The sequence below is a fragment of the Sander lucioperca genome, chromosome 15, assembly GCF_008315115.2.
Source record: "Sander lucioperca isolate FBNREF2018 chromosome 15, SLUC_FBN_1.2, whole genome shotgun sequence".
Taxonomy (NCBI): Eukaryota; Metazoa; Chordata; class Actinopteri; order Perciformes; family Percidae; genus Sander; species Sander lucioperca.
Window position 1 is genome coordinate 26,883,368 of NC_050187.1, and position 20,976 is coordinate 26,904,343.

The 20,976-nt window shown below is 40.7% G+C and overlaps 1 protein-coding gene across 1 annotated transcript; it reads left to right on the forward strand.

The window, feature by feature from the left end:
* The first annotated feature begins 223 nt into the window (after positions 1–223).
* On the forward strand, positions 224–11,233 carry synpo2la (synaptopodin 2-like a). The gene is made up of 4 exons (XM_031316054.2): positions 224–602; positions 4,130–4,281; positions 4,529–5,247; positions 6,667–11,233. Exons 1-4 carry the CDS (start codon positions 501–503, stop codon positions 9,273–9,275), a joined length of 3,582 nt encoding a protein of 1,193 aa, XP_031171914.1. The 5' UTR covers positions 224–500; the 3' UTR covers positions 9,276–11,233.
* The last annotated feature ends 9,743 nt before the right edge of the window (positions 11,234–20,976 follow it).

Below are 20,976 nucleotides of genomic sequence, written 5' to 3' on the forward strand. Positions count from 1 at the left end.
CAGACGAGCATGCAAAGCAGCAGAGGGGTATCCTATTTTTGGAGGGGCTATCAGCACACCCAGTGACATAGGTCTGAGTGACAGGACAAGTGTTGCTTTGGACCCTCCCCTCACTCATTTGGGGCAGGCATTCCTCAGTGTAAGCAGACACAGACCCCCCTCCCATCATATTTCTCTCTCCCTCTCTCTCTCTCTCTCTCCCTTGGCTATGATGGTTGGCCCACTCTGGGTATGGGTGGGCGCACAGAAGTGTGTGTTTGCATGTGTGTGTGTGTTCAGGTGTGAGTGTCGGCCTACTGCTAGAGCTAGACTCAGAGAGAAGTCGGCGTCCGGACAGTGTGGCAGGCAAAGTGCACGTCAGAGCTCTCTGAGGGGGCCCTGACCACTAACCATGGGTCAAATGCACTGAGGGCCCCCAAGACAAAATATAAAAGCCAAAGAGGAGCTGAAAATAACCAAGAAAAAGAAGAAACGCTTAAAAAGACAGAGAGAGCAGAACAATGGTTGCAGAGGAAGTGATAATTACATTGTCCGGTGGCGCGCCGTGGGGCTTTCGTCTCCAGGGAGGCGTGGAACATCAGAAACCGCTACAGGTGGCTAAGGTAAGGCGGGTCACTCAGCAGGTTTGACAGAAGCAGTTGTTTCATGGTTTACTGAGTGGAAGGGAACAAAACTGTGTTAGATTCAACAGCCTCAGTAAAGAGAAGTGAAACATCAGCTGGGATATATTAGGTGGAGATTTAAGAAGCTGTGAACAAAGTTGAAATGGAATATTGGCTGCCATGCATGTTGGTTTGCGGCCTGAATATGAGTCATCATCTTGTTTGAGAACAGTCACAGAACAGCGCACCAATGATTGATTGGGTGAACTTAAAACTTCAAGTTCAGCTGGGAATATAGGGCGACCTTGTTGCATATCTTCCACTGAATGTTGCTTCTTCTATTAAAGTTCTAGTGAAATTTAAGTGATAATGACCAGAAAATCTGATCTTTTCTACATTGGTTACTTTCTGACAAATAACTGGTGCTGTTCTTCGGTAGTACTTTAAGCGGTTACATGTGCGAATTATAGCAGAGATTTTTTGTACATTAAGGTAATCGTTTTATAAACTGTTAACTTATCTTTATTGTGAGGAGCTTATGGATACTATACACCCTATACCCATGACCGTGAGCTGATTTGCGCTATTCAACAAGCATATTTCCACTACATCATCATTTTTGTAAGAATCTCAAATCACACCAGCAATGCTTGGTCATGTTTGAGTTGGCAGGTTACCTGACATCTATCTGAAAACACTGTTGTACCATGAGGCAAACTACATAAGTGAGCAATGAATGTCATGAAAGTGATGTAGTTCAGTTCTTGAGATCCCTGTGGTTCAGGCCAGACCCAAGCCACATTGGTGTCTCTGATATATAAAAAATGATATTGCTTTGTGAGAATTACAGACTACTTTTATATCTAAATGTACAAAGAAGTTCACTGAAATGATTGTGTAGAGGAAATATTTAACCTTATAACACTTTTCTGCCCTAAAGCAAATTCTTCATGGACAAGAATTTAATGTGCACATTTGGCCCCAGTGAAGCAGTCCAGTTTGAATCTTGATCTCCATTTGAGAAAGCAAAGACTCACATGTAAGCCAAATGGGAAAATACTATAACATGATTATTTTGGCTTGCAAGCAGCAATAAATAGTACATATAAGAGATAAAGCTGAAAATGGTTGAAAAAAAATAAGAGAATAAAACGATTTTCTCCTCTTTGCTGTTAGAATCAAGTCAGTTCCATGTCATCACCATCTGTGACATGAGTTGTAAAAAATGATCAATCCACAGCTGTTGCTTCTCGCTCTATCAACCTTGTCCTTCCTGTTTAAAAAGACCTGGGCCTACTCTCTCTCTGCAATGACCTCTTTATATAGACAGATCTTATTTCTGAATAGGATAGCTAAGGTTTAGTACACCTGCAGACACGTTATACATGCAATACATGTACACACATGACATACAGTACATGCACACTTTCAATAATTGTTGACTGCGCAGAACTCCTTTTCTAGGTGGCTATTTTTGGTTTGGTTTTTGGGGTCAGCCAAAGGTATGTGTTTCAGCTCAGTACTCAAAAATTACCCTGATACACTATTTTTATACATGCACAACTCAGTATCTTGCTGCTAGGAGATAAATCGATAGATAGATAAACCTATGACTTCTTTTTGTTCACATTCAAAGGAAATCCTGATTGCTACCTCTATTGTATTCCATATTGTTTCTGTTCTGGCACCATGAGCTGTGAATAAATGACCAGGAGGAACAAAACCAACTTGCTTTGGTCTTTTTAAGGTTTAGGATACACCTTTGTTATCTATATACCTCATACATATCTAAGACAAGTTGCATTTTCCATTATGTACCTCTCTATAATGCACCATTATGTTGAAATGAAGGTTAATACATTGGCACAACAATTCTCATTGGGTAAAGGAAATGTTTCTGCTTACAGACCTCACAAAATCTTTATGGCAAAACCTGTCTTACAAAGATTTTCCTGGACAAAGGGGAATCTTTACTGGCTAAGATGGTAATTTTTGTTTGCTTGAAATAAAATGTGCTATGGGCCATGCACCAAGGCAGTATTTATCATTAAGAATGTTAATCCAACATGTAGTTGATTTATCCAAATGTGGAAGTATGTAGCCACAGGACACCAAATCACCTTAATGGCGGTGGACAACAGCTGCTTCTGTCTGACCATACAAAACAGAGTGCTCCTTCACCCCTGAATGTAGGACGGTGTAATCTTGTCAGGTCTCATACTATACTGTCCCTAACAGGTGGAGTAGTTTGGGGCTTCACTGAAAGAGCTGGTGTGTCAGTGCTGGGTTTGTGCCCGTGGGTATGCATGCACGCGTTTTTGTATCCGTGGTGTGTGTGTGTGTGTGTGTGTGTGTGTGTGTGTGTGTGTGTGTGTGTGTGTGCACGGGCGCGGCTGCGCACGCATATAAGGGTATTATAACTGTTATGACTAGCAACCACAAGGGACTGACTGACTGAATGAATAACTGACATCCTGTACCACAAGCAGCACAGGCCACTTTGAAAGGCTTAGCTAAATGTGGATGTGGGATTTCATTACAGGCAAACCAGAATAGCTGGAAAGAAAACTGACTTTGTGAACCAAAGTTCTACAACGTCAAACTAAGACGACGTAGTGACGTCTTAAGTCAACCAAGTGACATTCAATATTACATATTAATATAACAATACATGGCAGTGCCCTCACAATTCTATCAACACTGCAGTCATTGTCTTTGAACATTTTCAAACATCTGCTTTGAATTTATTATGGGACATGTTGACCTGAGGCTATTCAGGTTGGGCATAATGCCATGGTCCTGACAGACCTCGGGCACAAATAGCAAAGCTCCAAATGAAAATGGCTGCTGGCTGACATTTCCCTGTTTAAGTGTGTATGAGTGCCCCACTCAAGCTGCAATATGTGGCATACGTATGTCCGCAGCAAGATCAAGCTGTCAGGACAAAATCTGCTCTCTGTCAGTCACTATCACAAACCAAGACAAGACACCAGCATAGCTCTGTCAGGCTTTTGTTTTCTATCCCTGCAGTCACAAAATTAAAAAATAACAATTCTAAGGGAACTAATAAAATAGCAGGAAAAAACGAGTGCTGATGTTTGTACCAATTGGCTTTATATTCTCTTTTAGGTATCTACTGTACACCACGTCTCTTCAAACCAAAGGTAGACCTGAGAATTGAGACCTGGCCTTAAGTTCCAAGTCATATTTGATATAAAATCAAATAAATAAATAAAATATACATATACATATGCCCTTCATTGAATTGTCAGCATTCAGATGTGAAATATTTGCATTTCTTGGACTTAATCTTGCCCTCAAGGGCTTAAGACTTGACTTGAGTTATGCCCTTGAGACATAATGGAGACTTGGATGTCTCCTGAAGAACTTGACAGTTGTCTTGGATGTTCCCCCTTCAAAACATATTAGCTTCATACCAAAAATATGTTATCATATAACCCATCAAAACTCAACATTGGTGTAACTTTATGTGAGTGTTTTAATTTTGCCTTTCTTTACTGGTGCAGGTGCGTAAACGCAGCAAGGCATGTAGGGCTGGGCTTAGGGAGGCTGATGAACTGGTGTCCATCAACGAACAGCCATGTGGAACGCTATCCCATGCCCAGGCCATGGAATTTATCGACAGCTCCCCTGGGATATTACACATCCGGGTTAAAAGGTCAGAGAAACAAAATAATGATACTGTTACTATTGATAAACCATCATCAACCCATTATAATGGATCAAGTAGAAATTATATCTTGCACAAGTCAAAGACTCAAGTCTGACACAGGACATGCACTATTTACAATGTGGTTTATACTACTGTATACTATATCCCCAGATTTTGGAAATTTGATTCTAATATCACATCCAACGGCCCTCATTTGAGCCTTTTAATATTTTAAACCCTCCACTGTTTGCAGGGTGCCTGCTGGTTTTCAGTCTGTGGTGCTTGTGACCCGTGCCCCATCTCCCCGTATAGACAAAGAGTACCGTGCTGCTCTGTGTGCCATGTCACCCAACCACTCCCACCATGCACCTGTCCGTGAAGTCCACCGTAGCCACTCCTCGATAACCAGTGGATTGACATCTCCACCTGGTAGTGAGGCTTACTACGGCGAAACTGACAGTGATGCAGATGTGGCGGGCTATGAGAGGCAGCGCCGGCAGAAACGCCGTAGCCCCAGCAACTCCAACCCAGGAAAACCAACAGGACGAGCATCCCCTGAAGGAGGGGAGACTTCAGAGATGAGTGGCTATGACAGCGCTCCAGATGCACATGTTTACCCTAGTTTATTGGATAAACGTGGGGGAGATGGAGATGGAGGAGGGGGGCTACCAGGGGTGGCACGGAGGGAGGTGATTTATCAGCCTCCTGGACCAGGAATGTGGTCCTCCCAGACATCCACTGAGACCTCCTCCATCATCTCCTCAGCAGATGACCAGGGGCCTCGGGATGGAGGTCAAGAGGAGGATAGTGGCTTTCTAGAGCCAACTAATGTGCCACTGGTATCCCCTGAGAGGGCAAAGGAGGCCATGATGCTGAGCTCCCGCAGCCAGTTTGTACCCATGGTGGGTCCTTTGCATAAACCCCTTGATGAGGAGCTTACAACAACCTACATGGAAAAGGCCAAACAAGCCAGTAAGTACAGCTGAGGGAGAACAATGACAGAGATCCTGTGCTTCACATGGGTTCTCCACGCTTATGTACACATTCCAATCCCATAATGTTCACTGGTTGGTTCAAGAGTCACAAAACTTTTTTAAACCCTATAAACACATACATGTCATTAGATTGTTAAGTCCCATAGCAGATAGAGATTCCTCATATTTTAATCTTTTTCTCAAGGATGCTCTTTTTGATAATGTTTTTTAATGTTATTTTCTGTATATTATTTCTATGGAAGAAAAGTTATCATATAATTTTAAATGTCAGTGTGATATTGACTTTTTTAGGCAGAGATCATACTGTATGTACAGTATACTTGCCTTTGTTGAAGCTGAAGGCAAATATGCCCCCGAACGTACCAGAGAAAAACCTAGATATTTGCAGAAGGTTCAATAGTAAGTTGAAGTCTTCACACCTTGAACACCAATAATAATGCTACCTACACTACCTTCTTTGTTCAAACATTTAATCTCTAAACCAAACCTCCATAAGAGTCAACTGTTGGTTTAAAACAACCAACAGTTCAAACAGATAACTGTATCATCAAACAGTAGACTTAATGTTGTACAAACCCATCCCTATTTGAAAATATGTATTTACAATAATCATTCTACAGATAGACAGGTGAGTTTTAAAGCAATACTATTTAAGCCCATTGATGCCTGATAATATAAATTGATACCAACATTTTTTATAGTACCAATCTGAATGTTTTTGAGTACTTGTGAATTTTTGTTTATTTATTCACAACTTTGAAGAGAGAGAAAACAATAGACACAGAGCACTGACTACAACTTGTCATTCTGTCCATCAGAGCTGGGCTATTTGAAGTCAATGGGCTGTTTTAAGAAGTTGAATAAATTTACTCTTGTAAATCCCCCTTACCATTACTGAGTGCAGGTTTAACATTATAATGTCCTACTACCCTGTCCTAGACAAATTAAGAACTCTCTTGACATGGCAGTGCATATTAGGGTAACAAAATTAATTAATCTGCTTAATACCATAACAGGTTAAAGAATACGTTGTGGCTAGCCTTTGAAGTTCTCCTTCCAGTCACCTACAACATGCAACTTTCCACTAGCTTGCAGATATTTCTAGTTAAGTTAGATGTCATGTGACTAATAATGTGCAAATGTATCCTTCACCCTAGCTAATGTGAGAAGCTGAAGGCTTGCCTGGAATTTTTCCTGGAAGTGCTTCTGTGGCAAGTTAAGAGATGGATGCCTGTCGAAGGCATGGCGATCAGAACAGGTTTAGATGTTCATGTCAGAGTCCGTTCTTGGTTTAAAGGTTAAATCTGTAAATTCAGAATTCTCTGACCTTACTGTAGTACTTACGTCATGCTATTGTGCAACTGTTCCTAATAGCTATTGCTTTAACACCCTGCAGAACTGAACCGAGGGGATACTCCGCAAGACAAGCATGTAAAGGAAGCCAAAACCAAGTGTCGAACAATTGCGTCCCTACTGACTGATGCTCCCAACCCTCACTCTAAGGGGGTGCTGATGTTCAAGAAAAGGCGACAGCGCTCCAAAAAGTACACCCTTACCAGTTTTGGTAGTGTGGATGAGGACAGGTGTCAGGACTCACAAGAGGAGGATGGGGTATTTCCTGGCAGTGAATCAGAGTTTGATGAGGATGGCTTCTCTGCCGTTCCTGACCCAACTTGGGATAGTGACTACTTGGATATGCTGGAGAAGAGGGCAACTGCAGGCACTGAAGGTCGTGGGGATGGGGCAGAGGATGCTCCAAGTCCAGGGTTAAGTGACATCACAGGCAAGGGTGCCCAGTTGTTTGAGCAGCAAAGAAAGAGGGCTGCTGAGCATGCCAAGAAGGTAGAGGCGGCACAACCTCAAGCTCCTCCACAGTCTCAAGTCCAGGGGCAGGTTCAGATGTATCAGCTGCAACCAGAGATACAACCACAGATGCAGCCAAACCTCCAGCCTCAGCAGATGATACCACCTGGCACTATAGCACAGCAAGAGCTGTCCCAGGATCCAGGTCCAGTTGCAGCCTATGGAATGTCTAATGGGGACCTATCATACTCTGCAGTTAGTACAGCTAGCATGAAAATGACACCTCCACCTGTGACACCCAAACCAGCCACTGCCTCAGTGACTGTTCTGACCAGACCTGTACCACCAGCTGAAACACCATTACCAGAACTACCTGCTAGTAATGTTCTCAACAGAACAGCACGTCCTTTCACTCCTGGCTTCATCAGCATGCGAGCTGCGACAGCACCTGTAACGTTTCGACCATCTGTCACAAAGACGAGCCAGCGTCCTGCCTCAGCAGCTGTTGTGCAACTACCATTCTCCACTGCCTCTGAACTAGCCATGAATTCTACATCAGTAACATCCCCACCATCATTTGTACCTCAAGGTCCCTTGGTCCCAACACCAGAAGCTCCCGTTACCTATTACCCTCCAGTCGTCTCTACCTCTGTAGAGAAAATGCAGTCATCACCACCAATAACTACTGTTCACCAGGCTCCAGTTGTAGCTGTGCCCCCAGTGTCTATGCCCTCAGTGCTCCTGGCTGTACAAGCACCAATGGCTCCAGCCCCAGCTCCTCCTGTATCCCAAATTCTTTCTTCACCTAACCCAGTTGCCCCAGTGCCTCCACTTCAAGTGCCATTTTCTCAACCACATCCACCTCACTTTTCTATGGCACCTGTAGCTACAGTGTCAGTGGTCTCTCAGCCAGAAGCTGTAGCTCCAACCCCAGTTCCTGGTCCAACAGGTCGCACAGGGATCTTAATTGATGCTCGACGGCGAAGTGGCAAACCCAAACCTATGTTCAATTTACCAGATGTCAAGAAGAACTCCCCCAATCCCGATCTGTTGTGTATGGTGCAGAACCTGGATGAAAGGTCCACCCGACACAAATATGGCCAACCACCGTCTGAGGCTATCTATGATGATGCAGAGGAGGAGAGGAGTGGCGAGACCAGCATGGGGAGGGCGCCTCCTCCAGTGGCACCCAAGCCTCGGGTCATCCATGAGGCCCCACAGTTTCTTCAAGCAGGAGGTAAGGGGGCACAGCTGTTTGCCCGCAGGCAGAGCCGCATGGGTATGTATGTAGTGGATACCCCACCCGAGACCCCTTACCAGCAGGAAGTGGCCTCGCATAGTGCAGCCCAATTCCTTGACTCCACTTCAAACCCTTCCCTTGCCTCTCAGTGGAAATACTCCCCAAATGTCCGTGCTCCTCCACCAATTGGGTACAACCCACTCCTGGGCCCCTCTATCCCTACAGGGCCTCAGAGGAATACAGGCAAGCCAGAAAGCAGGGGTAGAGGAGTCTCCCAAAGAGAGGGCATCAAAGCTCTGGATTTCATGAGAAGGCAGCCCTACCAGCTCAACTCTGCTATGTTCAACTATGGTGGCAGTACTGCTAATCTATCAGCCATGCCTTCTTATCAGGCCCAGAGGCAGCAACATGGTGACTACACAACGGCAACAATGGTGGGCAGCTCATTAATCTCACCTAGGCAGATCCCCATCAAAACAGCCCGTGTCTTCGAGGTCAAGCGATTCTCCACACCCACACCTATGTCAGCTCCCACTCTAGCTCCAAAGGTCATAGCCCCTCGCTCGGCCACTACCCTCGGAGAACGTTTGACTCATTCTGGCATGATGTCCCCACCTCCTGCTCCTTTCACTCCAACCCCGGCTCCTCACTTGACACCAGCACCAGTCAATACCCCAACACCAGCTTTACCACCCTCCCAACCAGCTGGACTGCCCAGCCTCCCAAAATTCTCTGCCGCCCCTATTCCACAGCATGTGCCCCCCGCAGTCTCTACACCTTACACTCCAGTATCATACACCACTGGGCTACAGGCAGCCAAGCAGTTCCAGAGTGCCCCTGAGCTTAGCATCCTTGCCTCTCTGCCCCCACTCAAGTCCGACCCAGTTCAGGCACCCAAACCACGTTTTGTTGCCACCAAGAGAGGGGTCCAGCCCCATGTTTGGAGGCCAGGGGCAATGTGAACACCAGTATATCTATCACTACCACACATGGACATCTTCATGTACTATTCATTAAGTGCTGAAATTAATTGATGTTCGATGAATCAATTAACAATTTTGTTAATTTGTTTATTGTTTAAGTCAAAATGCCAAATATCCATTGGTTCCAGTTTCTCAAATTTGAAGATATTCTGTTTTTTTCTTTTTACATCATTGTTAATTGAATGTCTTTGGGTTTTGGGTGGGGCTTAGGCTTTAAAAAAATTGTGATGGGCAATTGTCTTAATCAATTTATTTATGAATTAAAAGAAAGTGACAGCCCTACATCCATTAATTTAAGCCTCAAATTGAGCTGTAAACATAAAGTGATGAAGAAACATAAAGTAAATCAGTATAAAGTTGAAATCCAGAAGCCATTCAAGTTTTTGAAAAATGTTAGAACGTAAATAATGGTAAGAAATCATAAAAAATCTACTTATTGTTAAAAAATGCTGCTCATATTTATTTTGCTGCCAACTCATTTACTCACACATTTATCTGAGTGACAATAATAATAATAGTACACTAGCACATACTGTATGCTGTATAGTCCACCATATGCCTGTCCTGGGGGAGGTTTGTGTAAGGCTTCTGGAGATCTCTTTCTACTTATTTAGCAGAAATATCATCTAATCAGAGCCTGTACTGAAATATTCTTTGAAACTTGAAATGTCTGAAAGATGTCGAAAATGAATAGTCGCAGTTTGGATCATAGGATTAAATGACTGAAGAAATATGTTTTAGTATGTTGACAGGTGGACGATCATAAAGCAACAGCAGGCTTATATCTTTTATCTATCTTTGAACATTTAACTCTGTTATTTAGTACTTGTCCTACTAAATGATGTGCACGAAATGTTTTTACCCTCCTCTGTTTGTGGCATTGACAAGAAGAAGCCCATGATGACCTACTCTCCTTGTCCAGGGATTTAAATGAAGCATGTTGAAAATTGTAAAATGTTTTTACAAGTCTCTGCTCACCTTGGTTCTTTATGGAGTGCTCTGCAAGTGTTAGTGAGGTTGTGCCAAATACCTCTGCTCACTATAGCCATAGAGAAATGCTATCTTTTTAGCATGGGTCACATTTAACAAGTGCTCGGGCTGTCACTGAATGTACACTTGTCACTGGATATCACAGCTTTCATTAGGCACACCGGACGTCCTTATAATATCAGTGTGATCTTTGCAGATATGTAAATTCCTAATTTTTATTAAACAAATAACACAGATGAAGGAATGTGTATTTGGTTTTGTTTAATTGTGATTTAATCTAAAGGAGTGCAAGGGGAAGTTGACTGATTAAGAGGCACCAGAATTTATAAAAGGATTCAAGAAATATGAGGGGCTGTGGAGGAGGGATATAGGCAGTATATATACTGTATATAGGTAGGTCAGATTACTGAATGGGGTCATAGCCCACTATTTGTGGGCTAATGGGATGTATGGTTGAATTGTAGATAGTTACGAAATTCCACAGCCTTAGAAGTTAACGGGGGTTGGAGCGGAAAGTTTGCTACCTAACATTTGTTGATAAAGCTAAAGACGCTGATGGAAAGAAGCACAGAGGTTTTACTGGTGTCTTTCCATTAACAATGGTTGCTATAAAAAAAAAAAAAGTAGGGCTAAACATTCAATAGCTATATATAGTACCTTGAGAGACTATGCATGATAATGGAAACCAGTAAGAAACAAGGTAATATTGTTTTCAGTTGTGAAATCATTTGGAAGATACTTTTATTTTTTACCATTAAACAAAATTAACAATTTATCTTAAAGCTTTTTCTTGTTTTCATATTATGACTACGAAAAATCTAGAGTGTGGATATAGTTATGTGTAAAATATGATAAATACATGTTTCTGAATGTAGTTTGATTAAATAAAAAGTGTGAAAATGTTTGTTATTGTTGCTAAGTAGAAGTTTATACTGACTAGGAGACAACATTTTTAGAGGAATAAAATTAAATATGAAAGCTCTTCAGTTGTCTGACATGTTTGATTTTACACTGCCCCCTGTTGCTGATTGTGTGATACTGCTCTCTGCTTTTAATGTACAGTATGCATGCATTAAATAATAAAATAATGTTTTAGCAGTGCAATAACTATAAGTGTATATTCATTTTAAAAAATGTTTAACTATACACTCAAATGGTAAAAATACTCAACAGGAGAAAACACACACACACACACACACACACACACACACACACACACACACACACACACACACACACACACACACACACACACACTCTCTTTCTCTCTCTCTTTCTCTCTCTCTCTCTCTCTCTCTCAGGGTATGATAACAGCATAATCAGTATGGTTTCATATATTTTCTCTTTCTTCTCCATCCCACCTGATTCCTGCTTCATCATTGTCTATTCTTCCTTTCTTTTCCTCCCTCGGCTGCTCTTTTCTTATCCTATTCTCAAGGGGAGAGCTTGTCAAGTTTTCTTTTCTCTGAATATAAGCCATCTGAAGCAAGAAGAGAGTAATATCTAACATTTCCAGGCGTAATTTAAAACACCTTCACCCAGCTTGACACAAGCAGGTTTTTATATCTAACTGAACACCCTGAGCTGCTGGTTAAATAAAGCTGTTGGTTAAAGTTTTCTTTGTTGGCAACAACTTCTCCTGTATGAAAAAATATGCTGATTAATGTTTCGTACCTGATTTTGTGCTTCTTTAACAGAGATAAACCCTAAAAGGAAATTACCAGTATCACATTAATTATAAATAATTAAAATATGGCATGTTTCTCCTTATGTTTCCCAAACACATTAGCTTTACACACTGGCAAGCACAACACACACTCACACACACACACACACACACACACACACACACACACACACACACACACACACACACACACACACACACACACACACACACACTGAATACCAGCAGCATACTGATAGGACTGCAAGTTTGAGTGGGTGTCAGTTAAGCTGAGTCAACGTTTAGCTGCTTGCCAGGCAGGCGGCAGGAACCGCTAAAAGTTGTAAAATGTCATCACATTGCACAGGAATGTTTTAAAAATCAACTCAGCATATGTTAACTCCTTGAATCTTGGGTTTTTCCTCGTCTTGTTTGTATATTCTGTTTGCTGTTATCTTCACACACACACACACACACACACACACACACACACACACACACACACACACACACACACACACACACACACACACACACACACACACCATTTGTTTAATTTTTACAGCAGGGCCATCTGCACATGCATTAATCAGTTTTAGCTGTTATATACTTAAACGTCCAATGTGTAGGAATTTCTCCCATCTAGCGTTGAGATCATATAGCGCAATCAACTCTCTTGCACCACGCAGTTCAAAGTACGTATTACATCTACGGTAGCCTTCACGCTTCAAAAAGCCGGTCTCTTGCTCTTCTCAATATCCTTTTTCTTTTTCTGGGCGAAGAAGAAGACTCCTGTTCCTCAAATATGCGTGGTCCTCCATGTTTCCATCTTCGAACTTGCCATGGCCAGGATCCATTAGCAGCATTAGCAACACTTGTGAGTTTATCATGTGACAGCGAAAACGCGAAAGGCGGAGCAGTATGTCCTGTATGTCCCTTACCAGCTAACGTATTTCAGGATGGTGCATGAATATGGAGCGTCTACCCAAGGGGGTAAGCCTCTCCCCAGAACGCGTAGCTCCTATGGTGCCATTTTGATGCTACAAAGCCATCACCTCCCGTTAGCATTCCGTTGACTGCCATTCATTTTGGCGCCACTTTGACAGCGAATAACTTTACATCTGAAGCGTGTATAGACTCTATTTGTCCATTGTTTATTTCTAAAGACACACAACAATACTACCTTGTATACCATTACCTTGTATCTCACGTTATGGCTCCGTAGTAGACGTTTTTGTAAAAATAGGCTAACGAGTGTGTCATAACCACGCGACTTACTGTCGCATAGTAGAGGAATTACCGTATAGTACAGGAGAAGCTCGCAGGCAGTTTCAACTTACATTAGCTGTTTAAGTTTAATTACTAATGTTAACTAGCATTTTAGTTAGCAATAATTAGCCTGTGCCTATGTTATCTCCTTACATATACCTACGCTCTCCGTCTCTGCAAGATTCGGAATGACTGAGATTTCTCTTGGCACAACTACCAGAAGACTTACAACTTTCAGACAGGTTGCTCATGTCACATTTACGTCGTCTCTCTCAGTTGGAGGCTGCGCAGTAACCCTAGCCATCACCAGAAAAGTGCTTCTATTGGCCTTCACTGGTCTCCGCCCAGAGCAACGGGATCTGTTGGTCCATTCTTATATACAGTCTATGGGTAAGCCTCTCCCCAGAATGCGTAGCTCCTATGACGCCATTTTGATGCTACCAAGCCATCACCTCCCGTTAGCATTCCATTGACTGCCATTCATTTTAGCGCCACTTTGACAGAGAATAACTTTACATCTGAAGTGTGTATAGACTCTATTTGTCCATTGTTTATTTCTAAAGACACACGACAATGTATAAAAGGCTCCATTACCTTGTACCTCACGTTATGGCTCCGTAGCAGACGTTTTTGTAAAAATAGGCTAACGATTGTGTCATAACCACGCGGCTTACTGTCGCATAGTAGAGGAATTACCGTATAGTACAGGAGAAGCTCGCAGGCAGTTTCGACTTACATTAGCTGTTTAAGTTTAATTACTAATGTTAACTAGCATTTTTGTTAGCAATAATTAGCCTGTGCCTATGTTATCTCCTTACATATACCTACAATACATCCATGGTCCAGAGCAACGGGATCTGTTGGTCCAGTTTATATACTGTCTTTGCGTCTACCCCAGGTCATGTGAATGCAAATGTAAAATGTCAAGCCAAAAGGAATACTTGAAATTAATGGTGGAGGTAAATATTCATGAAAAAGGACAAGTTTGTGAACAGGCAACACAGATTTTGATAATGAACAACTAAACACGTTACACACTGGACCTTTAAGATTAATTGCAATGTTGGTCAGTGTATGTTTTGGTCATTCGATTTTCATTTCAATAACAGGTATTAAAAAACAAAAAAACGAATGGTTATTTTTTATTTCTTTTTAAAATACAAAATTTAAAATTGAAATATAAGGTGTTTTTTCCTTTTCATGGCCAAAAGGGAATGTGAAAATTTAAGACATGCTTCGATTTTGATTTTCTATTTCATATAACAAAAAATGTAATCACTAGAGAACAGAAACGAAAAAATGTTTTTCATATTCTGAGACCGGATGTTGCATTTCCAAGGCAGTAGCACATTCTCTTAATACATCCATGACTAGCACCGGTGTAGCCTACCAGTTTTGCTTTAAACCAGGCTGCAGTTGAGGGGAACTGTAGCCTAACTTCCTGAGAGACTGATCATTCGTTTTTTTGCACCTCTTTACATAAATATAAATACTATAAAATATAAATATGGCTATGATGAAGTGCATCATGAAATACATAAATGAGGCAATACATATAAACATATACATATGTTTTACTTTTATTTATTTCAGGGGACTTTTATTTATTTCCGTCTATTTATTTGCACGTTATAAAACACGAGCGCGGCAGATTTGTCTGATTCCCAATTAGCTAGAGAAGGTAACGCCAGCTCTGTAGATGGACCAGAGTCAGTCAGCGAACCGAACCGAGGTCCCAGGTCACAGGGCTGGTGGCTAGCTGCTAGCTATCTGCAGCGGCAGCAGCGAACATTATAACATTAGACCCAGCACCGGAGGTCTGATCCCGATGATCTGATCTCGAACCGCCAGTGACTTGCTGCCAGATCAGCAAGCTTAACGGCAGCAACAGAAATTTTGCTGGGATCAGACTTTGGCCCTGTAACGCATGGGTGTAAATGTGATCTAACAGTAGGGGGGGACAATAAACATAACATTTCTGAAGAGCAATTTTTGAAGGAGACACAAATAATACAGCCACAATTATACTCGTAGAGGACGTGTACACAAGCCACAAAAATACCTTAAAACATAATGACTTATTTTGAAAAAGTGTCCCCATATAAAAGAAATACAATACTTTTGTACACTTGTTAATTAGCTGATCATAATGTAAATTAATGAGCCACTAGTAAAGCTCATCAAGTATGAATTAGGTTCATAGGTTCACCACGCGTCCTCCGCATAAATATTAAGTTTTCGTCTGGGACAGAGGATATATATTTAACTGCAGCAAACCCACTGATCAGCCACTTCAAACACAACTGTAGATCTTCAATATTAATCCTAATATTAGTTCACACACATAACGTTAGGCTTATCGCCGTGGTAATGTTAGTTGTAGTGGGTGCATTTCTATCCAACAAGCTATTAAACAAGCGAGCTAACGTTACATTATATTACACTAACATAGCAAACTTTTTGTCATGACTAATTCATTAATAACTCAGCATCATTTCTATTTGAGAAAAGAACAACTTCATCCGATGTTTAATGTGAATAAAACAGCCTTGAACCGCCTACTTACTAGCTACAATCCTGTCACGATGTGACTGTGAGTGAGACGAGTGCCGATTAGGGCTGGGCGTATCGATCTAAATATCGATAGTATCTATACCAAGATGAGTATTGGTGGTATTGGATCGATACTGTCGTGATGGGATTGATACTTTTGTTGCAGTTTCTCTCTGAGTTCATGCGAGCACAGCGTCTCTCCAAGTCTGTGCGCGTCTCTCTCTCTCTCTCTCTCTCTCTCTCACTCTCTGTCTCTCTCTCTCTCTCTCTCTCTCTCTCTACCCCCGGCGGAGAGCAGAGAGTCAGAACAGTGAGAGAAGCCCGTGATGATTTTTATATTATTTTATATTTTGTTATATTATTTTATTATTTTTATACCGTTGTTTTATATTGTTCTAGTTAGTAATTAAAAACATTTAGATTTGCCTAAAATCTTTGTCCTGTGTTTTATCATAATCATAATCAACTAACTAAAGGCAAAATCACAAAATGATTCAATGATCGTGACGTTACAAGTAAAAAGTATCGGTATCGGTATCGGTATCGGTATCGGTATCGGTATCGGTATCGGCGATACTAGCCCTGTATTTACTTGGTATCGGATCGATACCAAAATTCCCAGTATCGCCCACCCCTAGTGCCGATCCGATTCCTAACGTACAGCAGGCAGTGGACCAAACCAGTGTGAGGCAAGGGAGGGGGGACTCAAAATGTTTCTAAACTTAAAAAGCATTTTTTGGGGTTTGTATTGTTTTACTACTTACACAGATATTTTAAGTATATATCATTATATTATTTACAATACATAGCATTGTTTTAATGATATTTCTAGGGGGGGACAACCCTTAGAAGGGGGGGGGGGGGGGGGTCCTGACCCCCCCGACGCCCCTGGGATTTACGCCCTTGCTGTAACGGTAACGGTGTAACTTTCAGTTCACGGCTGTAACGTTACTGTTACATTAACGTTACAGCCGCGAACTGAAAGTCTATTTCCTCAGCTGGTTTGACTCTCTTCGGGCGAAGTTGTCTGCGGCGGGTAGACAGAGACAGAGTCAGAGGAAGGCAAGGAGAGAGGGTAATAAATAAATGTGACATTATGAAATAAAAGTCCCTCTAAGCATTATCAAGAGTATAGGTTTCCAATGTAATTTTAGCCTGGGCTGAAAGCAACACTGGCGCTATTGCACTGGAAATGACAACATCCGGTCTCTGTATATATATATATATATTAAAAAAAAGGCTTTTTTCGTTTCTATTTTCGAGTGATTTTATTTTTTGTTATATGAAATAGAAAATGAAAATCAAAGCATATTTTAAATTTCTCCCATCCCCTTTTGACCAAGGAAAAACGCCTTGTATTTCAATTTTAAATTTTGTATTTTAAAACCAAAATCAAATAACCATTCGTTTTTTGTTTTTTAATACCTGTTTGTGAAATGAAAATCGAATGCCCAAAATATACACTGACCAATGTTACTGACAACTTCCAAGACAGATCCTGAAGTTATAAATTCTGAGGGTTGAATCGCAAGATTGCTATAGCAAAGCAGAGTTTCCTTCAGCTAGTTTTCAGGCTTGGTTTGAGTACTTCATACAAAATAAGATAATTAATTAAACAGGATAATTGAGCAGTATTTCATCTCTTACAGATTAGACTTACACTTAGTTTTGAGAATTACAAACATTTCTTTCTAAATTATTTATCTTGCAAGAGTCCCTTTTTAAATGCTTCAATGCTGTTGTACACTTATACATTTTTTTAGCATGCAGATGCAGAGAAAATCAGACTATAATTGATAAAAAAATATGATAGTAAGATTAAAGGATGAGAATTGCAACATGCTTCTAACATAACTTCTAGGGGTGAAAAGGTACAAGTAATGTGCATGCATGCAAGCAAATTATAGGCTTTGCCCCTAGAGGGTGCCACATTCAAAGACATATCCTACAGGGAAGAGAGAGAGAGAGAGAGAGTGAGAGAGAGAGAGAGATAGAGAGAGAGAGAGAGAGAGAGAGAGAGAGAGAAAGAGAGAGAGAGAGAGAGAGAGAGAGAGAGAGAGAGAGAGAGAGAGAGAGAGAGACAAGTTGAGACAGAGCTGTACTTCATGCACAGAACTGCAGCCAGTCCGAACTAAATATTTCCCCAAATTCAAACACAAACACCCTACATTTGACCAAATAACCAACATAAATAAAATGCCAATCCTATTGGGAGAACACACAGAGAGCTGCAGTCTAGCAGCAGAATATGTCTTTACCTGCCACACTTTGAGGAACAGTGAGTGACCCCCTCCCACCCCCAACCCCCCCCACACACACACACACACACACACACACAACTGTAATATTCTTGTTTTTATGTTGTTGCTGATATCCATCAGTTTTGTTCTTATTATTAAATTTTGTTGACATGGTTGTTGCTTTGCAATGTTTTATTGTCTGCATCCTACTGTACAACTATATATAAATGTGTAAATGTTTCCCTGTTTATGTGCTTTAGCAATACTGTGTGTCAATATGGTCATGCTAATAAAGCCTCTTTGTATATGAATGGGTTTTTGAAATCCAGGCGGTTTTATCCCCACAAGGCGTGGTGGGGTGAGGTATTTGCAGAGAAAACCCAGAAAATGCAATTTCAGGACCTTATTCAGGAGTTTCAACACATTGTAAAGTGGTCTCTTCCACAGATTCCTATTTATCCACTGACTCTGAGGGACGTGGTGGTAAGAGAGACTCTGCTGTTAACTGACAAATCACAGCATCTATCTACCAATGGCTAAGTGACCATAAACAAAACAACAAATGTTTTCCTTTTCACTTTTTAGAAATGTCTCTACATAGCATAAAAATAAACATCAAACTCCACACGCAAAATTGTGTGCACAATGTCTACATAAACTGTGCCATTGTTGCTACTTCTGGTTCATTTTTAAAATAGCTTTGTTTTATAATACATGCGTAATCATTAAAGTCATGTGAATCAGAGTAACTTTGCCTCAGATCTTGACTTAATGTGTGAAAAGTCATAGCTCTATCCTTTCACATTGCATTTAAAACATTTGTCACTAAGTGGTGCCTTGGAGTCATCTCTGACTGAGCATGCAGTCAGAAGAGCATTTTGCTGCCAAATTCCACACTGAAAGGGTGTCTATATATAGGGCTGTTAATATCCAAAATGTAAGACTATTTATAGAGGAAATTACATTTTGCCAGACCACTACTGGAATTAAGAACGTGTTCTTAATGCAACTGCTTAAAAAAGATCAAATAAAAGTAAGTAATAGAAGTAAAATAGAAGTACAGCAATTTAGGACAGATAATTTGATCCATGATATGATGATCTAATTCCTCACTTATCTTGATGTCACATCAACCATTAATGTCTCTGTTCTTTCTCTTTATTCTAATTTTGTTTACAGAACTCTAATTGCGAATGAATTATTTGTCCCCAGAGAAAAAGAGAAGCACACATTAAATTATAATACATAATATAATAATACATGTAGAAATCAGCCTGAGAGGGCCTATGTACAGTAAATGAATATAAAGAAGTGACTTGAGGGAGACTCCAGCTCCAGAGCCAACAGGGAATCAGACGACGATGGATTGCCTAGGATCCCATGTGGTCAGAAACAAGATTGAAAATATTTCACTTGAAAAGCTGACTGTGTGATCTGTGCGTGTGAAGTTATCATACAGTAGGTGATATAAAAACCCTCTGTAGACTTTGGATTAAATAGGAGTTCAAGGATAGATCTAAAATTATTGAGTACTGAGGGGTCAAGCTCTGTTATTGTGAGAAAAGGCTGGACAGAACATGCTTGAAATAAGGCTAAACTGAGACAAATGTAAGTAAGTATGTAAATGTAAGAAGCATTTGCACTAAGAAACTATGGACTCAATTCAGTATTTCTAAAATCCTAGCCCAAGACTTAAAGAATGTGTTTTGGTCCAATTTACTTTAAAAATCAACACAATCACAAAGGATACTGCAGGACCAGAGATATATAGTAATGAAGTAGAACTACTTCACTTCTGTACTTAAGTACTAAAAGGCTGTATCTGTACTCTACTGGAGTATTATTTTTTTCTCTTACTTCCACTTTTCAGTACATATTTTCGATGAGTTTAATACTTTTACTCCAATATATTTTTTGATGTGCTGCATCGTTACTCGTTACAATTATAAAAATGTTACGAATTATAAAAATGTTACGAATTATTCCAACCCCACATTATCACTGCCAGAGTGGTAGATGGCTCTGTCACCAGGTTTGATGAAGCTGGCTCATCATTGAGCGAATCAAGCGATCAAGCTGTCTTATAAGAAGACCGCACGTGCTCCCGGCCTTCAGAAATTCACCTTCGAATTTGAAGAAACAAATCAAGGTAAGTTACAAATATAATACACAAATGGGACACCAGCTTGAGCTATCAGTAAGCACTAGCTAACTAGTTACCCGTGGTTCATGACATGCTGCGGTGTTGTACATTCCTGTCCTTGTACTGCTGCTACAGCCAAAGGAATTGCGAGTGCCCTTTAGGCTAAACATTTGAAATAATATAAACAATATGATATTCAAACTTTTGACTGCTTTCTTTAATAACTACATAACCCAATACTTGTACTTTTACTTTCAGTACTTGAGTAGTACATTTTAAAATAAACTACTTGCAATACTTAAGTACAAAAAATGTTGAATACTTTAGTACTTCCACTTAAGTGTGGTGCTTAAAGAGCACTTCTACTCTACTCTACACTTCTACTCAAGTCACTTTTTTGATAGAGCACTTGTACTTTTACTCAAGTCTGGGTCTCTAGTACTTTATACATGCAGTCTGTGCATCTGCTTTAATGTTTATTGGCATTTGGATGCTCTCCAATTTATTTGCATGTGTTTGCACCAGTTGTTTTAGCCATGCAAACACTGTTAGACTATCTGACAGCTCTGTTTTCACGTCCATTATGTCCAGTAACATGATGCTTCAGATAAACTGAAAATGTGACAATCTAATGTCAGGTTAGAGTAATTTAGGGAGTGAAGGAGCTAACTCTGCACTTGTGTATACCCCAAACACACCCCAGAGTCCTTTGAGGTTATCTTATAGCTGAGTTCTGTTCCACTCGTTCTTTGCTACTAATTATAGGCGTCTGAACCATCTGTGAGAATGATTCTATTCCCTTAATGTCCCCATCAGCAC